Source organism: Oncorhynchus masou, chromosome 29 (assembly GCF_036934945.1).
Source record: "Oncorhynchus masou masou isolate Uvic2021 chromosome 29, UVic_Omas_1.1, whole genome shotgun sequence".
Lineage (NCBI taxonomy): Eukaryota > Metazoa > Chordata > Actinopteri > Salmoniformes > Salmonidae > Oncorhynchus > Oncorhynchus masou.
This window is the reverse complement of record NC_088240.1, coordinates 8,605,705-8,625,058: the sequence shown is the minus strand read 5'-3', so window position 1 is coordinate 8,625,058 and position 19,354 is coordinate 8,605,705. Positions and strand designations below refer to the sequence as shown.

General features: G+C 41.1%; 1 protein-coding gene across 1 annotated transcript in view; it reads right to left on the bottom strand.

The window, feature by feature from the left end:
* LOC135518951 (FERM and PDZ domain-containing protein 4-like) overlaps positions 1-19,354 on the bottom strand; it is a 93,427-nt gene that overhangs the window by 6,615 nt on the left and 67,458 nt on the right. Inside the window, exons 3-13 of the mRNA XM_064943934.1 lie at positions 14,323-14,483; positions 13,895-13,997; positions 8,554-8,599; positions 6,342-6,446; positions 5,156-5,263; positions 4,382-4,513; positions 3,685-3,804; positions 2,986-3,122; positions 1,985-2,111; positions 1,546-1,635; positions 920-1,102 (exon numbers count right to left, since the gene is read on the bottom strand). Of these exons, the coding sequence (XP_064800006.1) occupies positions 920-1,102; positions 1,546-1,635; positions 1,985-2,111; positions 2,986-3,122; positions 3,685-3,804; positions 4,382-4,513; positions 5,156-5,263; positions 6,342-6,446; positions 8,554-8,599; positions 13,895-13,997; positions 14,323-14,483 (1,312 nt within the window). The remainder of the gene's footprint in view (positions 1-919; positions 1,103-1,545; positions 1,636-1,984; positions 2,112-2,985; positions 3,123-3,684; positions 3,805-4,381; positions 4,514-5,155; positions 5,264-6,341; positions 6,447-8,553; positions 8,600-13,894; positions 13,998-14,322; positions 14,484-19,354) is intronic.

Here is a 19,354-nt window from a genome sequence, read left to right as displayed (position 1 = left end):
ACCAGAGTCAGAGCAGCGAGATGAATGAAGATTACGATCTGACAGAGTGGAAGTGGCAGGACTGGGCATTTGTAGAGGTCTAGATTTTGGAACGGGTTGCAGCTGGTGGGGAACTACTCTGACTCCAGCACACCTGTCTTCAACCACACAATCACAGAGAGAGAGAGAGAGAGAGAGAGAGAGAGAGAGAGAGAGAGAGAGAGAGAGAGAGAGAGAGAGAGAGAGAGAGAACTAGGAGAATGGCTGCAGGTCAAGGAGACACTGGATGTCCACTAGGGGGTGTGGCAGGAGCAGATGTGAGAAAGGGTCTGAATACTTACAGTATGTAAATAAGGCATTTCAGTTGTTATTTATTTTATACATTTGCAAAAGTTTCTAAAAACCTGTTTTTGCTTTGTCATTTTGGGGTATTCTGTGTAGATTGATGAGGGGGGGGAAGTATTTGATCAATTTTAGAATAAGGCTGTAATGTATCAAAATGTGGAAAAAGTCTAGAGGTCTGAAAACTTTCCGAATGCACTGTAAATTCTCCAGACTTGTATCGAGGAAATTGTTGATATGTAACATTTTTATTATATCACATTTTTATTTGGAAATAAGCACCGAAAATGCAGTTTACCTACATGTTTTTGAATTTTTATAGATACATTTTTAAAAATATATTTAACCTTTATTTAACTAGGCAAGTCAGTTAAGAACAAATTCTTATTTACAATGACGGCCTATATATAGAAAGATTTAAAACTATATCCACAATCCGTTTCTGGAGTGTCTTAACAAAATGTAACATATTTTTATAGAATATTTCAGAAAAAGTTTTATATTGGTGAGAATATTCAACTGATAAAAAGTTAATTGTGATAGGATTAATGGAAAACAAAATACCACACTCAGAATGAGTTAATTTAGAAGATTTCACCTTCACATCCAGAACATGTAGCTCTACCCTGACGTTCTTCTCGTCCTCTGTGTACATCTCGATGCGGTTGACGTGGCTGAAGTCAGCCAGCAGCGCCACCAGGTTAGTCTTGGTGTTGATCACATGACTGATGCCATACCTGGGACCCACTAGTAGAGTCACCTCTGTGTGCTTCTCGCCTTGCTGTGGGCATAAAGCAGAATGGAAACCATTGAAAGACAATACACACGGGGGCGGACTGGGACCACATATCGGCCCTAGCATTTCTAATACACCGGACATTTTGTTTTCACTTGAGGCCCCCATACAGGCCCATTTTGTTCCTTGAGTCCCCCACGCCAGCCTATTTTATTTATTGAAGCACCCACACCGGCCCATTTTATTCACTTATGGCCCCCATATTAGACAGATAATGATCATTTTGTGCAAAAAAATTCAAGTTAGACAGGCCCACTGCTAATAATGGACCAGCCCATCTGGCATTTGCCCGAAATGCAGATGGCAGCCAGTCTCTGGATACACAGACTCCATTAATAACTTATAACTTATTATGATATGATATTCTGATATTTGATATTTGATGTGTCCTTACTCAAAAGTTCAGAAAATAAGAGGTAGTTATTTACCAGCAGTATAGATTTAAACACCCGCCCTCCATACAGCCTCAGGTCACTGAGATACTTCAGATAGTGGACCTTGGCCTGCAATGCTGACAGCTGAAAGAGAACATGAGCAATGTAGGCTACTGTCGTTGTTTGAATGTGCACAGAGGATTTATTTTACAAAGAAGGTGGCGCTGTGAATGGTCACAGTGACGCATTACATTATCTAACAGTGGGAAATGTATGAGAGCATGAGAAATCAGGTTGAGTATTCCACTAGGGGGTGCTCTTTACCAATGTGCTGCATTAAGAGTGAGCTGGAGAAGAGTGGGAGAAGAGGAGACAGAAGAGAGGGAGAAGAGACATAGAGAGAGAGAGAGAGAGAGAGAGAGAGAGAGAGAGAGAGAGAGAGAGAGAGAGAGACAGAGAGAGAAAGAGAGAGAGAGATAAAAAGGTACCCTACCTTTTTTCCAGGAGGTACCAGATTCTGGTTGGTTTTCAGAATGTGTGTTAGGGCTTTCTTGATGTTCTTCTCTTTCATACTGGATAGTACTGCAGGAGGGAGGAACAGTGCCAAACCCCACTCCTTTCTGTAGAGCAAGAAACCATGGTAACGCAGGTTTAATGTACAACAGTAGAATGCATTCGTCCAGCAAAAATCAATCACTTTAGAAAGAAGGGATGCATTGATTAGCCAACAGCTAGTCGATTATAATCAATATCCATATTAAATACCTGTGGTATTTATGACGCACCAATCAATGGGGAAATCGTTACTGTATTTTATTTATTTCACCTTTATTTAACCAGGTAGGCAAGTTGAGAACAAGTTCTCATTTACAATTGCGACCTGGCCAGGATAAAGCAAAGCAGTTCGACACATACAACAACACAGAGTTACACATGGAGTAAAACAAACATACAGTCAATAATACAGAATAAACATGTCTATATACGATGTGAGCAAATGAGGTGAGATAAGGGAGGTAAAGGCAAAAAAAGGCCATGGTGGCAAAGTAAATACAATATAACAAGTAAAACACTGGAATGGTAGATTTGCAATGGAAGAATGTGCAAAGTAGAAATAAAAATAATGGGGTGCAAAGGAGCAAAATAAATAAATGTTATTAAATACAGTAGGGAAAGAGGTAGTTGTTTGGGCTAAAATATAGGTGGGCTATGTACAGGTGCAGTAATCTGTGAGCTGCTCTGACTATCTGACATGGATGTAATTCCTTCATGAAGACACCCAACCCAGAAAATTATTTTTTATTTCCAGATTAATCTCAAGTCACTGAGTAAAGTGTTGAGAGTCTAATGTTGTGAGGGTGTCAAAAGCTCTCATAACAATGTGTTGCTGGATTGAACTTTTAAGGATATGCAGTGCCATGCTTGAACTTAGACATTGGATCTGTTCTGTGTTGACCTGTTTGTGGGAAGCAGTGTGAAACCCAAGCTACTCACTCAATGTACTTGAGGGAGACTTTCTGCGATTGTTTGGTGTTAATGGTGAGGATGTACATCTGCAAGGCAGCCAGACGCAGGGCTGTGTCGTATTTCAGCTCTGACCCAAATCTCTCCAGCACCACGTCATTACAGCTCTTGAAGGGGAGAGGAGAAGAGAGGAGAGGAGAAAAAAGCAAAGGGGAGAGAAGAGGAGAGGAGAAGAGAAGAGAAGAGAAGAGAAGAGAGGAGAGAAGAGAATAGAAGAGAAGGGAAGAGAGGAGAGGAGAGGAGAAGAGAAGAGAAGAGAAGAGAAGAGAAGAGAAGAGAAGAGGAGAAGAGAGGAGAGGAGAGGAGAAGAGGAGAGAAGAGAAGAGGAAAGAAGAGGAGAGAAGAGGAGAGGAGAGGAGAGGAGAGGAGAGGAGAAGAGAAGGGAAGAGAGGAGAGGAGAGGAGAGGTGTTACACTGCACCTTGAACCAGACTACGAGTACACAGTAACTATGGTATGAAGTTACATTTGGCTCCCCTAGTAACTCTGGTTGTGGTGAGCTCCAAGTCAACAGCAGATCATTTACATTTTTTTCTGAGCTAAAGTTTCTACAAGGAATCTTACCAAATACATATCAATGAATAATCATGGAAAAATATACATTTTGATAACACAACAAAGCTGATACTTTTCAATCAGGCAGTGTTGTCGTCCATGTGCTGTGACTCACCTGAACATAGAGGTATTCAAACGCCACTGCATCTCTCCTGAGGAGGTCAATGGGGTCCTTCGGGACAAAGCTGATGCGGAAGAAGCATTTCATCTTGTGCGCCCCTGGTCTCTGTGTTGCCTAAGGCACCAGAATAGGACAAGGAAGTGTGTTGCGATGTCATGAATAATGAATAATGGATTAAAGATACTGCGATTTAAATGCTGACATTTATTTTAAAAACTCATCACAAACCTATTAAATGGGCTTAAAATCTATATCCTCATTTGTATGCTTACAGAAACAAAACAAAATGTATAACTCACATTTGTTATAACAAATGTATTTAAAAGACCAGAATGATAATCCTTGTTTTATTACAGTTTTTCATTTTTACATTGAATATATAATACTGACCTGTCTTTTTTTGTGACAGACTCACATATTTGCAATGAGCAAAGAAATGAAAAACTATTTCTCAGCCACCTTATACTTATATTAATCTACAGTCTGTTGGGGTGTCGGCATAATGTTCACTGTTACCCTACAATCATTCAATCACATGCCCACCAACATCCATTTCACACTGACTATGAGAAAAAAAAGGCAGGTCATATTTGATTACACCGTATTAGGGCCTAACATTGTCAATCTGTCGTCTACCCGAGCATGAAGCCACCCCACTGTCATTACTCCCCACCCTCCCATGACGTCTCACCTGAGTTAACATCTCCTGCTCGTGGAGGAGCATGAGTCTGCTGGCCGAGCCCTCGTGTCTGTGCTCCAGCATCAGTGAGAAGTGTTCAATACTCTTAATGAAGAGTTTCTCTTGCAGGGTCAAGATGACATCCTTTCACACAGACAGAAGACACATTCATTATTCATATGTTACTGTATGTGTCAGGCACGTGCAGGGACCACCAAGTGGCAGAGTGAGGTGTGACGAGAGGGGAAAGATATGTATAAAAGCACACATTTGCATTATATATACCCTAGCTAAATATGTATGTATTCTTAAGCAAAAAAAAACATTGCATATCCTAGTAAGATAATGGAAAATAAATGGGGTTTGAGTCTCAGTAAAAACCTATTCAAAATGGAGGATTTTTTCACATCCCATAATCATAATTGTACAGCGCATCACTTGACATTGTGTCAGCCGGCGTTACATAATATCACACAGATTAAAACCGTACACTTTGGAGATGTTTTGTTTATGAGGAACAAAAGCCCTGGCCTACTTTTCCATGCTTCACAGTTAAATTCAGTTCCAGCTGACGTGCCTTCGTGGGAGAGCTTTGTGTAATGCACATTTGGACACCTGCTGAATCCTAATGAAGTAAAGATAATATGATATGCTGCTGTGTTCAAAGGAATTAACTCTTCTAGAAGTGGCCTATGAATGATGTAAGGTAAAATAGATTAATAGATATTTTTTTATGAAACACTGTCCCCATTACAATGTCTTAGTGAATGCCACAGCGTTCTATACCTTAATGCATGTGTTCCTGTCAAACTTAAAGGATTTGGTCTGTCCGTTCTCCAGGTACACCTTCAGAACATTTGTCATGAAGAGTAGAGAGTTGTCCTTCACAGATTCCTGGAAATGAGAAGAAAATGGGGATGATTACCATAGCTTCCATATCGATCAGTGGGCTACACTGTGAAATGGGGATTACTACTATAGCTTCCATATTGATCAGGGGGCTACACTGTGAAATGGGGATGATTACCATAGCTTCCATATTGATCAGGGGGCTACACTGTGAAATGGGGATGACTACTATAGCTTCCATATTGATCAGAGGGCTACACTGTGAAATGGGGATGATTACTATAGCTTCCATATTGATCAGGGGGCTACACTGTGAAATGGGGATCATTACTATAGCTTCCATATTGATCAGAGGGCTACACTGTGAAATGGGGATGATTACTATAGCTTCCATATTGATCAGGGGGCTACACTGTGAAATGGGGATGATTACTATAGCTTGCATATTGATCAGAGGGCTACACTGTGAAATGGGGATGATTACTATAGCTTCCATATTGATCAGAGGGCTACACTGTGAAATGGGGATGATTACTATAGCTTCCATATCGATCAGAGGGCTACACTGTGAAATGGGGATGATTTCTCTGTCTTCCATATTGATCAGAGGGCTACACTGTGAAATGGGGATGACTACTATAGCTTCCATATTGATCAGTGGGCTACTCTGTGAAATGGGGATGATTTCTCTGTCTTCCATATTGATCAGTGGGCTACTCTGTGAAATGGGGATGATTACTATAGCTTCCATATTGATCAGGGGGCTACACTGTGAAATGGGGATGATTTCTCTGTCTTCCATATTGATCAGGGGGCTACACTGTGAAATGGGGATGATTTCTCTGTCTTCCATATTGATCAGGGGGCTACACTGTGAAATGGGGATGATTTCTCTGTCTTCCATATTGATCAGGGGGCTACACTGTGAAATGGGGATGAATACTATGGCAATGTGAAGAAGATCATGACTGCGTCCAATACAGTTTAACAGTATAACGTATTTTGCAATATTAGAAGATTCAAAGTCATTATCATAGGCGTATGTTTTTAGCTTTTGGAGAACACTGGTATACAATCACATGAGACAGAGAGGGATGGATGGTTTCAGTACAGTAGGTCTTACCGGGACTTGACCGTTAATGATGACCTCCTCTGCGAAGCGGACTTTCACTGGATTAGACTTTAACTTGGCCTTTTTGGCTGCACTGATGAACGCAGATTTGGGTGACTAGGGGTGGGGGTCGGTGGGAGAAACAGAATTGTAAAAAACAGTTGGCAACAGGTCTTCCCCTTCGGAGAAGTCACAGCAAATCAGCCGTTTCTCTCTCTCTCTCTCTCTCTCTCTCTCTCTCTCTCTCTCTCTCTCTCTCTCTCTCTCTCTCTCTCTCTCTCTTTCTCTCTCTTTCTTTCTCTCTCTCCTCTCTCTCTCTCTCTCTCTCTCTCTCTCTCTCTCTCTCTCTCTCTCTCTCTCTCTCTCTCTCTCTCCTGTGAATGTGCTTCCCAAAGCCAGGTTACAACACAGCATGATTCCTGCTGGAGTTGGAACACACAACACTCTCTCTTTTCCTCTCTCTCTAACTTCACTCTCTCTCCCCCTTCTCCCTCTCCCTCTCTCTCCCTTCACTCTGTCTCTCTCTCTCCCTTCACTCTGTCTCTCTCTCTCCCTTCACTCTGTCTCTCTCTCTCCCTTCACGCTCCCTCTCTCTCTCCCTTCACTCTGTCTCTCTCTCTACCTTCACTCTGTCACTCTCCCCCTTCTCCCTCTCTCTCAAGTGAACGGGAGGTGCTTTTAAAGTGCCTTGCAAAAGTATCCTCCTCAAACATATGGAAGAAGGTGCTCTGGTCAACTAAAATTGAGCTTTTTGGCCATCAAAGAAAACACCATGTCTGGCGCAAACCTCCCATCACTCTGATAACAGCATGTTTTTCATCGGCAGGGGCTGGGAAACTGGTCAGAATTGAAGGAATGATGGATTGGTGCTAAATACAGGGAAATTCTTGAGGGAAACTGTTTCTCCATCCCAGTTTTTGAGACTGGGATGGAGGATCACCTTCCAGCAGGACAATGACCCTAAGAATACTGCTAAAGCTGTATGCTTAGGAAACATTTAAAGGTATTGGAATGGCCTAGTCAAAGCCCAGACCTCAATCCAAATGAGAATCTGTGGTATGACTTAAAGATTGCTGTACACCAGCGGAACCCATCCAACTTAAAGTAGCTGGAGCAGTTTTACCTTGAAGAATGGGCAGAAATCCCAGTGGCTAGATGTACCAGGTTTATAGAGACATAACCCAAGAGACTTGCAGCTGTAATTACTGCAAAAGGTGGCTCTACAAAGTATTGACTTTGAGGGGGTGAATAGTTATACAAGCTCAAGTTCTGTTTTTTTGTCTTATTTCTTGTTTGTTTCAAAATAAAACATATTTTGCATCTTCAAAGTGGTATACATGTTGTGTAAATCAAATGATACAAACCCCCCCAAAAAAATCAATTTTAATTCCAGGTTGTAAGTCAACACAATAGGAAAAATGCCAAGGGGGTGAATCCTTTCACAAGCCTCTGTATGATGAGCTCCTTCTCAAGTTGAAGTAGTTTCCAGGATGATGGCACTTATCAGGCTATAGAGACAGTCTCCGTACAGAGAAACATAATTAGAAGAATGTACAGTAATGCTCAGATTATATCATTTTCAGAGCTGTTTGTGAAATATTCAATTTAATAAGTTTGACAAGTTCTGTGCAGCCTTTCTGGATGTAATTGCTACTTTTGTAATATATAAACCACTATTGTTTTCTCTATGGTTACTTCTGAAATGTTCTCCCGAAAGCCTGGTTTCAACACCATACGATTTCTGCTAGTATGAACACACAACACAATAAACACAATTATATTCAAATCATTGTCTATTTTGGTGATGACAACACGAATCCATCTCATTGAACTATTCTATGAATCATATCACTGACGTTGGCAATAGTGGTAACTGTGGCATTGTATCCGTCACCACATGGCCCTCCCTAGTACTAACAACTGTTGTCATGGCAGGTTCAGGCTAAATTGGGGTCTCATGCTTGGTTTTGAAGCTACCATGAGAGGACTTGGACCATGTTCAGTATTCAGTGTTTGGACTGCAGTCCCTGTGAATTAACCAGGGGAACACTCAGCAGTATCCTGTCTGTTACAACGCAAGCACAGACACATGGTCACGTTTCATGTCTCGGATTCACAGAGTCAACAAACCAATCAGCATCGAAGACAGTCTATTGAAATCTTTTCCCAGGAGGTTGCTCTGAATCTTTTCAATGGAACTTTTGAAGACGGGAGGAAGACTTACTGTGTACGGTAGAACCACTGTCAAAACAATGGATTCTTTGCAGCTCCTGGGAACAGAACACAAACAAACCAAAAAACATCATTATAGATTGAAAAGGTAAATATGTCAAATTCAGCGGAAGCCGATTAATCCACTCTGAGTCATGCGTTGTTTTGCCTACAGTGGGCAGATTATGACTGTTAGAAATAAGCCCACAAAGATGGGTTAATAACAAGATGAGCATCTGGGTCACACTTTATTTGGATAGTCTGGATAGTCCATCAGGAGATTCTCTACAGATGGTCATACTATCAACAAACTACACTATACATACAAAAATATCTGGACACCCCTTCAAATTAGTGGTTTAGGTTTAGGGTTAGGGTTAAGTTTAGGGTTAGGGGTAAGCGTTAAGTTTAGGGTTAGGGGTAAGGGTTAAGTTTAGGGTTAGGGGTAAGGGTTAGGCTTAGGGGTAAGGGTTAAGTTTAGGGGTAAGGGTTAAGTTTAGGGTTAGGGGTAAGGGTTAGGTTTAGGGTTAGGGGTAAGGGTTACGTTTAGGGGTAAGGGTTAGGTTTAGGGTTAGGGGTAAGGGTTAGTTTAGGGTTAGGGGTAAGGGTTAAGTTTAGGGTTAGGGGTAAGGGTTAAGTTTAGGGTTAGGGGTAAGGGTTAAGTTTAGGTTTAGGGGTAAGGGTTAAGTTTAGGGGTAAGGGTTAAGTTTAGGGTTAGGGGTAAGGGTTAGGTTTAGGGTTAGGGTAAGGGTTAAGTTTAGGGTTAGGGGTAAGGGTTAGGTTTAGGGTTAGGGGTAAGGGTTAGGTTTAGGGTTAGGGGTAAGGGTTAAGTTTTTAGGGGTAAGGGTTAGGTTTAGGGTTAGGGGTAAGGGTTAGGTTTAGGGTTAGGGGTAAGGGTTACGTTTAGGGGTTAGGTTTAGGGTTAGGTTTAGGGTTAGGGGTTAGTTTAGGGTTAGGTTTAGGGTTAGGGGTAAGGGTTAAGTTTAGGGTTAGGGGTTTAGGGGGTAGGGGTAAGGGTTAGGTTTAAAGGGTTAAGTTTTAGGGGTTAGGTTTAGGGTTAGGGGTAAAGGGTTAAGTTTAGGGTTAGGGGTAAGGGTTAGGTTTAGGGTTTAGGGGGTTTTAGGGGTTTAGGGGTAAGGGTTAGGTTTAGGGTTTAAGTGTTAGGTTTAGGGTTAGGGGTAAGGGGTTAAGTTTAGGGTTAAGGGTTGTTTAGGGTTTAGGGGGTAAGGGTTAGGTTTAGGGTTAGGGGTTAAGTTTAGGGTTAGTGTTAGGTTTTTAGGGGTAAGGGTTAGGTTTAGGGTTAGGGGTAAGGGTTAAGTTTAGGGTTAGTGGTAAGGGTTAAGTTTAGGGTTAGGGGTAAGGGTTAGGTTTAGGGTTAGGGGTAAGGGTTAAGTTTAGGGTTAGGGGGGGTTAGTTTAGGGTTAAGGGGTTTAGGGTTAGGGGTAAGGGTTAAGTTTAGGGGTAAGGGTTAGGTTTAGGGTTAGGGGTAAGGGTTAGGTTTAGGGTTTAGGGGGTTTAGGGTTAGGGTTAAGTTTAGGGTTTAGGGTTAGGGGTAAGGGTTAAGTTTAGGGTTAGTGGTAAGGGTTAGTTTAGGGGTAAGGGTTAAGTTTAGGGGTAAGGGTTAAGTTTAGGGTTAGGGGTAAGGGTTAGGTTTAGGGTTAGGGTAAGGGTTAAGTTTAGGGTTAGGGGTTAGGTGTAAGTGTTAGGTTTAGGGTTAGGGGTAAGGGTTAAGTTTAGGGTTAGGGGTAAGGGTTAAGTTTAGGGGTAAGGGTTAGGTTTAGGGTTAGGGGTAAGGGTTAAGTTTAGGGGTAAGGGTTAGGTTTAGGGTTAGGGGTAAGGGTTAGGTTTAGGGTTAGGGGTAAGGGTTACGTTTAGGGGTAAGGGTTAGGTTTAGGGTTAGGGGTAAGGGTTAAGTTTAGGGGTAAGGGTTAAGTTTAGGGTTAGGGGTAAGGGTTAGGTTTAGGGTTAGGGTAAGGGTTAAGTTTAGGGTTAGGTGTAAGGTTTAGGGTTTAGGTTTAGGGTTAGGGTAAGGGTTAAAGGTTTAGGGTTAGGGGTAAGTTGTTTTAAGGGTTTAGGGTTAGGGGTAAGGGTTAAGTTTAGGGGGGTAAGGGTTTAGGGTTAGGGGTAGGGTTAGGTTTAGGGTTTAAGGGTTAAGTTTTTAGGGGTAAGGGGTTAGGGTTAGGGTTAGGGGTAAGGGGTTTTAAGGGTTAGGTTTAGGGTTAAGTTTAGGGGTAAGGTTAGGTTTAGGGGTAAGGGTTAAGGGTTTAGGGTTAGGGGGTAAGGGTTAGGTAAGGGTTTAGGGTTAGGGGGGTTAAGGTTTAGGGGGGTTACGTTTAGGGGGGTAAGTTAGGTTTAGGGTTAGGTTTAGGGTTAGGGTAAGGGTTAAATTTAGGGTTAGGGGTAAGTGTTAGGTTTAGGGTTAGGGGTAAGGGTTAAGTTTAGGGTTAGGGGTAAGGGTTAGGTTTAGGGTTAGGGGTAAGGGTTAAGTTTAGGGGTAAGGGTTAAGTTTAGGGTTAGGGGTAAGGGTTAAGTTTAGGGTTAGGGGTTAGGGTTTAGGGTTAGGGGTAAGGGTTAGGTTTAGGGTTAGGGTAAGGGTTAAGTTTAGGGTTTAAGGGGTTAGGTTTAGGGTAGGGTAAGGGTTAAATTTAGGGTTAGGGGGGTTAGGTTTAGGGTTAGGGGTAAGGGTTAAGGGTTAAGTTTAGGGTTAGGGGTAAGGGTTTAAGTAAGGGTTAAGTTTAGGGTTAGGGGTAAGGGTTAGGTTTAGGGTTAGGGTAAGGGTTAGGGTTAGGGGTAAGGGTTAGGTTTAGGGTTAGGGGTAAGGGTTAAGTTTAGGGTTAGGGGTAAGGGTTAAGTTTAGGGTTTAAGTTTAGGGTTAGGGGTAAGGGTTAAGTTTAGGGTTAGGGGTAAGGGTTAAGTTTAGGGTTAGGGGTAAGGGTTAGGTTTAGGGTTAGGGGTAAGGGTTAAGTTTAGGGTTAGGGGTAAGGGTTAGTTTAGGGTTTAAGGGTTAAGTTTAGGGGGTTAAGTTTAGGGTTAGGTTAGGTAAGTAAGGGTTAAGTTTAGGGTTAGGGGGTTAGGTTTAGGGTTAAGGTTTAGGGTTAGGGGTTTAGGGTTAGGGTTAAGTTTAGGGTTAGGGGTAAGGGTTAAGTTTAGGGTTAGGGGTAAGGGTTAGGTTTAGGGTTAGGGGTAAGGGTTAAGTTTAGGGTTAGGGGTAAGGGTTAAGTTTAGGGTTAGGGGTAAGGGTTAAGTTTAGGGTTAGGGGTAAGGGTTAGTTTAGGGTTAGGGGTAGGGTTAAGTTTAGGGTTAGGTTTAGGGTTAGGGGTAAGGGTTAGGTTTAGGGTTTAAGGGTTAAGTTTAGGGTTAGGGGTAAGGGTTAGTTTAGGGTTAGGGTTTAAGTTTAAGGGTTTAGGGGTAAGGGTTAAGTTTAGGGTTTAGGGGGTTAGGGTTAGGGTAAGGGTTAAGTTTAGGGTTTAAGTTTAGGGTAAGGGTTAGTTTAGGGTTAGGGTTAAGTTTAGGGTAGGGTTAGGTTTAGGGTTAGGGATAATGGTTAAGTTTAGGGTTAGGGTTAGGGTTAAGTTTAGGGTAAAGGTTAAGTTTAGGGTTAGGGGTAAGGGTTAAGTTTAGGGTAAAGGTTAAGTTTAGGGTTAGGGTAAGGGTTAAGTTTAGGGTTAGGGGTAAGGGTTAAGTTTAGGGTTAGGGTTAAGTTTAGGGTTTAGGTTAGTTAAGGTTAAGTTTAGGGGTTTAGGGTTAGGGGTAAGGGTTAAGTTTAGGGTTAGGGTTAAGTTTAGGGTTAGGGTAAGGGTTAAGTTTAGGGTTAGGGTAAAGTTTAGGGTTAGGGTAAGGGTTAAGTTTAGGGTAAAGGTTAAGTTTAGGGTTATGGTAAGTGTTTAGGGTTACTAGATAGTTTGTTGATATGTAACTGATAGTGTGTAGAGTTAGGGTAAGTGTTTAGGGTTACTAGATAGTTTGTTGATATCTAACTGATAGTGTGTAGGGTTAGGGTAAGTGTTTAGGGTTACTAGATAGTTTGTTGATATGTAACTGATAGTGTGTAGGGTTAGGGTAAGTGTTTAGGGTTACTAGATAGTTTGTTGATATCTAACTGATAGTGTGTAGGGTTAGGGTAAGTGTTTAGGGTTACTAGATAGTTTGTTGATATGTAACTGTTAGTGTGCAGGGTTAGGGTAGGTGTTTAGGGTTACTAGATAGTTTGTTGATTTGTAACTGATAGTGTGTAGGGTTAGGGTAAGTGTTTAGGGTTACTAGATAGTTTGTTGATATCTAACTGATAGTGTGTAGGGTTAGAGTAAGTGTTTAGGGTTACTAGATAGTTTGTTGATATGTAACTGATAGTGTGTAGGGTTAGGGTAGGTGTTTAGGGTTACTAGATAGTTTGTTGATAGTCTGTAGAGTATCTCGAGACGGTATCCAAATAAAGTGTTACAGCAATCTGTTCTAACGATGCCTCATGCCTGGCCGTTAATCCTGTATTGGTACAGTAGTTTACTGCTGAGAGAGATCACAACACACTGCAAGGCCAGGGGAGCAGTGATGGACGACTCCTTAGTCTCATTTTTCACTGCACTAATCTGCTGTACACTCCACAACATGTAGGTCATGAGAGGACTGGCCGTTCAGCCACTCACTCGCTCACTCGCTCGCTCACTCACTCACTCACTCACTCACTCACTCACTCACTCACTCACTCACTCACTCACTCACTCACTCACTCACTCACTCACTCACTCACTCACTCACTCACTCACTCACTCACTCACTCACTCACTCACTCACTGGGGCGGTAGTGGTTAGAGCGTTGGACTAGTAACCAGAAGGTTGCAAGTTCAAGCTGACAAGGTACAAATCTGTCATTCTGCCCCTGAACAGGCAGTTAACCCACTGTTCCTAGGCCGTCATTGAAAATAAGAATTTGTTCTTAACTGACTTGCTTGGTTATATAAAGGTGAAAAAAAACCTCACTCAGCTGTGCCAAACACATCAATCTAATAAGACGCATGGAAATAATGCTATACATTTGGACCCACATGGTGCAGCAGTGGGCTAAATGCTCTAAACACTACTTTCACCTACACATTATTATGGCAATTTAAACTATACAGAGGGAATTATCCTAAAAGTAGAATGTCCAGTTTGTTTCTTTTCAGGCATTAATGCATTCATATTAGACATTTACTGTCTACTGTCCCGGCTAAGGACTCACGAGTGATGAAAATGACTCAGACAGGCAAGGCACACACAGCTTGATGTCACAATGTTCCAGGAAAGAACTGGCCTACAGTACAAACATAAATCCTATCTAAACTCAGCAGGCTATTAGAGACGTTGAGATCCTGCACCTGACGAGGTCGATGACCCTCTCCCTGGGGGCGGAGCTGACCAGCTCATCGTTGATCATGATGATCTCGTCTCCGGGGGTCAGTCTGCCCTCAGAGGGACCTCCTACCAAGACACAGGGAACCACAGTTGTATCAATTACAACTTTTCTAGCAAGTAATTCATCTTTGTTTTCTGAATTCATTGTACTCTGGCCTTTAGGCTTAAGTTTGGCGAATTTATGAAGTACCCTAATGTGAATGGTCAATTAATATAACATGAACATGGACTTTCATTGGATATCATCACCCATTGGTCGCCATCTTTTGTCATCTGGTCACCATTGAATAGTACTAAATCTTACTTCCTGTTGCTAATGGCTATATGTGACATTATTGGTTAGATGTGGTCCATTAATGCTGATTGGTTTACAGGTGGGCTGGTGTGTTACCTGGTGTGACTGACCGAACCACAACTGGTTTTTCACTGCCTGCCACAAAGCCAAAGCCCAGGACTGGATCTCGTTTCATCTCCACCTTACGGGGGGCCGGAGGTACAAACTTGTCCCCGTCCAGACGAACCTCCTCCAAGGAGCTGCTTTGGGACACGTGGCTGGGAGAGGAGAAAGGGGAAGGACAACCATAGAACAGGTAAGAATAGTATCACTCTGATGAAGATCCACTGACCAAAAAGCTCAGCTACATTAAAGAAATGTACATCTGAGTGGATGTGTCCAGATGCTTTTTCTATGAATCAACTATAGAGTCGAGGATTGAAAAGGGACGGGGGAGTAAATTACCGGAAGCTTTCTAAGTTTACCAGTAAACTACCAGAATTTTGGTATCTTTCAAAGATTTTGTGTAATCTATCACGAGACGTTTATTGGCCGTTTTCAGGATGTCAGATTATCACAGTGGTCTGTAATTATCTCATGTGTGGCTTTATCACAGGTAAAATATATGAAATAATTAAGCAACAACAAATAAATATTGAATGACAAAGCTGTAAAACGTTATCCTAAATATAATCCATCAGTTTAGTGAATATCATTGGTGTTTCAAAAATTAGGTTTTCAGCATTCAAGTGTCCTTTAAAATGTTTTTACAAACTTGTATACATTTTACTGTCAATACTAATTTGTTGTCAGTGTTTTGGCGTCAAACTGGTCGAAGTTACGAAAAAAGTCAATAGTTGGAGAAGTTGCAGAGGTAATTGAAAATAATTCCATTGTTGATGAGATGCTTTAATAATTAATTCATTATTAAACCACATGGTCTAGCTACTAGAAACTTATGGACAACATGGACACAGATAGAATACATTAATACTATATATACTCTATATCATCTACTGCATCCTTATGTAATACATTGTCACGCCCTGCTCTATATTTATGATGTTTATCTTAATTTATTGGGTCAGGCCAGGGTGTGACATGGGTTTATTTGTGGTGTGTTTCGTCTTGGGGTTGTGTGGGGTGTATAGCATAGTCATTGGATGCCTGAGGCGGTTCTCAATCAGAGTCAGGTGATTATCGTTGTCTCTGATTGGGAACCATATTTAGGTAGCCATATCCTTTGTGTGTTTCGTGGGTGATTGTCCTTAGTGTCCTTGTTCCTGTCTCTATGTTAGTTTTTCACTAGTATAGGCTGTTTCGGTTTTTGTTACGTTCTTTATTTGTATTGATTCGTGTTTTACGTTTTTTCATTAAACATGGATCGCAATCTACACGCTGCATTTTTGTCCGACTCTCCTTCGCCTACAGAAAACCGTAACATACATGTATCACTAGCCACTTTAACTATGCCACTTTGTTTACATACTCATCTCATATGTACAGTGCCTTGCGAAAGTATTCGGCCCCCTTGAACTTTGCGACCTTTTGCCACATTTCAGGCTTCAAACATAAAGATATAAAACTGTATTTTTTTGTGAAGAATCAACAACAAGTGGGACACAATCATGAAGTGGAACGACATTTATTGGATATTTCAAACTTTTTTAACAAATCAAAAACTGAAAAATTGGGCGTGCAAAATTATTCAGCCCCTTTACTTTCAGTGCAGCAAACTCTCTCCAGAAGTTCAGTGAGGATCTCTGAATGATCCAATGTTGACCTAAATGACTAATGATGATAAATACAATCTACCTGTGTGTAATCAAGTCTCCGTATAAATGCACCTGCACTGTGATAGTCTCAGAGGTCCGTTAAAAGCGCAGAGAGCATCATGAAGAACAAGGAACACACCAGGCAGGTCCGAGATACAGTTGTGAAGAAGTTTAAAGCTGGATTTGGATACAAAAATATTTCCCAAGCTTTAAACATCCCAAGGAGCACTGTGCAAGCGATAATATTGAAATGGAAGGAGTATCAGACCACTGCAAATCTACCAAGACCTGGCTGTCCCTCTAAACTTTCAGCTCATACAAGGAGAAGACTGATCAGAGATGCAGCCAAGAGGCCCATGATCACTCTGGATGAACTGCAGAGATCTACAGCTGAGGTGGGAGACTCTGTCCATAGGACAACAATCAGTCGTATATTGCACAAATCTGGCCTTTATGGAAGTGGCAAGAAGAAAGCCATTTCTTAAAGATATCCATAAAAAGTGTTGTTTAAAGTTTGCCACAAGCCACCTGGGAGACACACCAAACATGTGGAAGAAGGTGCTCTGTTCAGATGACACCAAAATTGAACTTTTTGGCAACAATGCAAAACGTTATGTTTGGCGTAAAAGCAACACAGCTCATCACCCTGAACACATCATCCCCACTGTCAAACATGGTGGTGGCAGCATCATGGTTTGGGCCTGCTTTTCTTCAGCAGGGACAGGGAAGATGGTTAAAATTGATGGGAAGATGAATGGAGCCAAATACAGGACCATTCTGGAAGAAAACCTGATGGAGTCTGCAAAAGACCTGAGACTGGGACGGAGATTTGTCTTCCAACAAGACAATGATCCAAAACATAAAGCAAAATCTACAATGGAAGGTTCAAAAATAAACATATCCAGGTGTTAGAATGGCCAAGTCAAAGTCCAGACCTGAATCCAATCGAGAATCTGTGGAAAGAACTGAAAACTGCTGTTCACAAATGCTCTCCATCCAACCTCACTGAGCTCGAGCTGTTTTGCAAGGAGGAATGGGAAAACATTTCAGTCTCTCGATGTGCAAAACTGATAGAGACATACCCCAAGCGACTTACAGCTGTAATCGCAGCAAAAGGTGGCGCTACAAAGTATTAACTTAAGGGGGCTGAATAATTTTGCACGCCCAATTTTTCAGTTTTTGATTTGTTAAAAAAGTTTGAAATATCCAATAAATGTTGTTCCACTTCATGATTGTGTCCCACTTGTTGTTGATTGTTCACAAAAAAATACAGTTTTATATCTTTATGTTTGAAGCCTGAAATGTGGCAAAAGGTCGCAAAGTTCAAAGGGGCCGAATACTTTCGCAAGGCACTGTATATACTGTACTCAATACCATCTGCTGTATCTTGCCTATGCTGCTCTGTACCATCACTCATTCATATATCTTTATGTACATATTCTTTATCCCCTTACACTTGTGTATAAGACAGTAGTTTTGGAATTGTTAGTTAGATTACTTGTTGGTTATTACCGCATTGTCGGAACTAGAAGCACAAGCATTTCGCTACACTCGCATTAACATCTGCTAACCATGTGTATGTGACAAATAAAATTTGATTTGATTTACATGAATATTTTTTTAAGCTATTCAAGTACACTCTTAGAAAAAAACATGCTATCTAGAACCTAAAAGGGTTCTTCAGCTGTCCTCATAGGAGAACCCTTTGAAGAACCCTTTTTGGTTCCAGGTAGAACCCTTTTGGGTTCTTTGAAGAACCCTTTCCACAGAGTCCTCTATATGGAACCAAAAAGGGTTGTACCTAGAACCAAAAAGGGTTCTACAATGGGGTCAGCCAAAGAACCATTTTGGAACCCTTTTTTCTAAGAATGTATAAATTACCAAAGGTACGATAGATTGCCCTAGATTTTCTGTTCATGACCAAAATTACTGAATATTCCTGTAACTTTGGTAAATTTCCAAGAGCTTTTCAACCCTAATAATGTGACTAAAAGACTGACACACCAGCTGAAAGACACAAATCTGTTTGTTTTTTTTACCATACATTTCCTATTTAAAACAGATATGTGATTCAGAATATCCAAAATGAAAATGGGCCAAAAATGGGTTCAAAATCTATGTAACAATGTATGTAAAAATCTACATGCACCAAGATTCCATTCTATGAAATACTGCTGTAACTTTGGCCAGATTATTCTATAAATCTAAAAAAAATACAGTAGGAGTACAGCATTAAATGTCTCTTCGATATGAACCAGTCTATTAAGATCCTTAAACGTTCAACGCTGAAAAGCAGCATTTAGTCTGAAATTACAAACTACTGCCATGCCTCGAAATAGAACACGTGGGCGATGACGATCAAGCTGCCATTGTATCTTCCTGCAGCCAACGCTCACTGCCACTCTTAATAAGAAAATCTCAAACAAAACCCACACACATACTGACACAGAAAATGTACTCGATGCCTTTCAAGATTCAGCATTAAAACAGTATATGGCAACGTCTTACATGCACGTGATTATTCAGGCACACTGGAATCCCGAAATAGACACTGTGGCCATTAGCCTATGAGACAATTGGCCTGTGTGTGGTGGTGCATTATGGGAATGGTTAGTGAAGTGCCAGAGAGGGGTCAGTAAAAGGTCCTGAGGTTCAAACAGAGATTGGGATCATGTCTAACCTGTGGCACCACTGTGGTTGGCCAACCTGTCACTCACTGACTGTTACTCAATCTACCTCAAACCCTGATTTCCCCATTTTAACTAGTCAACGTTGAATTGAATTAGTTGATATTCCCTAATCTATGTAAATGCACTGCTATTTAATTGGACTACCATACTAACTGTGTTGAATACCAGTGGTGTAAAGTACTTAACAAAAAATACTTTAAAGTACAGTTATTAAGTAATTTCGGGGGGTATCTGTCTTTTACTTTACTATTTATATTTTTGAATATTTTTACAACATTCTTTAAGAAAATATTGTACTTTTTACTCAATACATTTACCTTGACACCCAAAAGTACTCGCTACATTTTGAATACTTAGCAGGACAGGAAAATGGTCCAATTCACACACGTTTCAACAGAACATCCCTGGTCATCCCGACTGCCTCTGATCTGGTGGACTGCCTCTGATCTGGTGGACTGCCTCTGATCTGGTGAAACACACAGGCTTCGTTTGTAAATAATGTCTGAATGTTGGAGTGTGCCACTGGCGAAATGGTGCCATCTTGTTTGCTTAATATAAGGAATTTGAAATGATTTATACTTTTGTTTTACTTTTGATAGTTAAGTATATTTTAAACCAAACTATTTTGGACTTTTACTCAGGTAAATTTTATTCAAGTATCTTCACTTTTACTCAAGTGTGAAA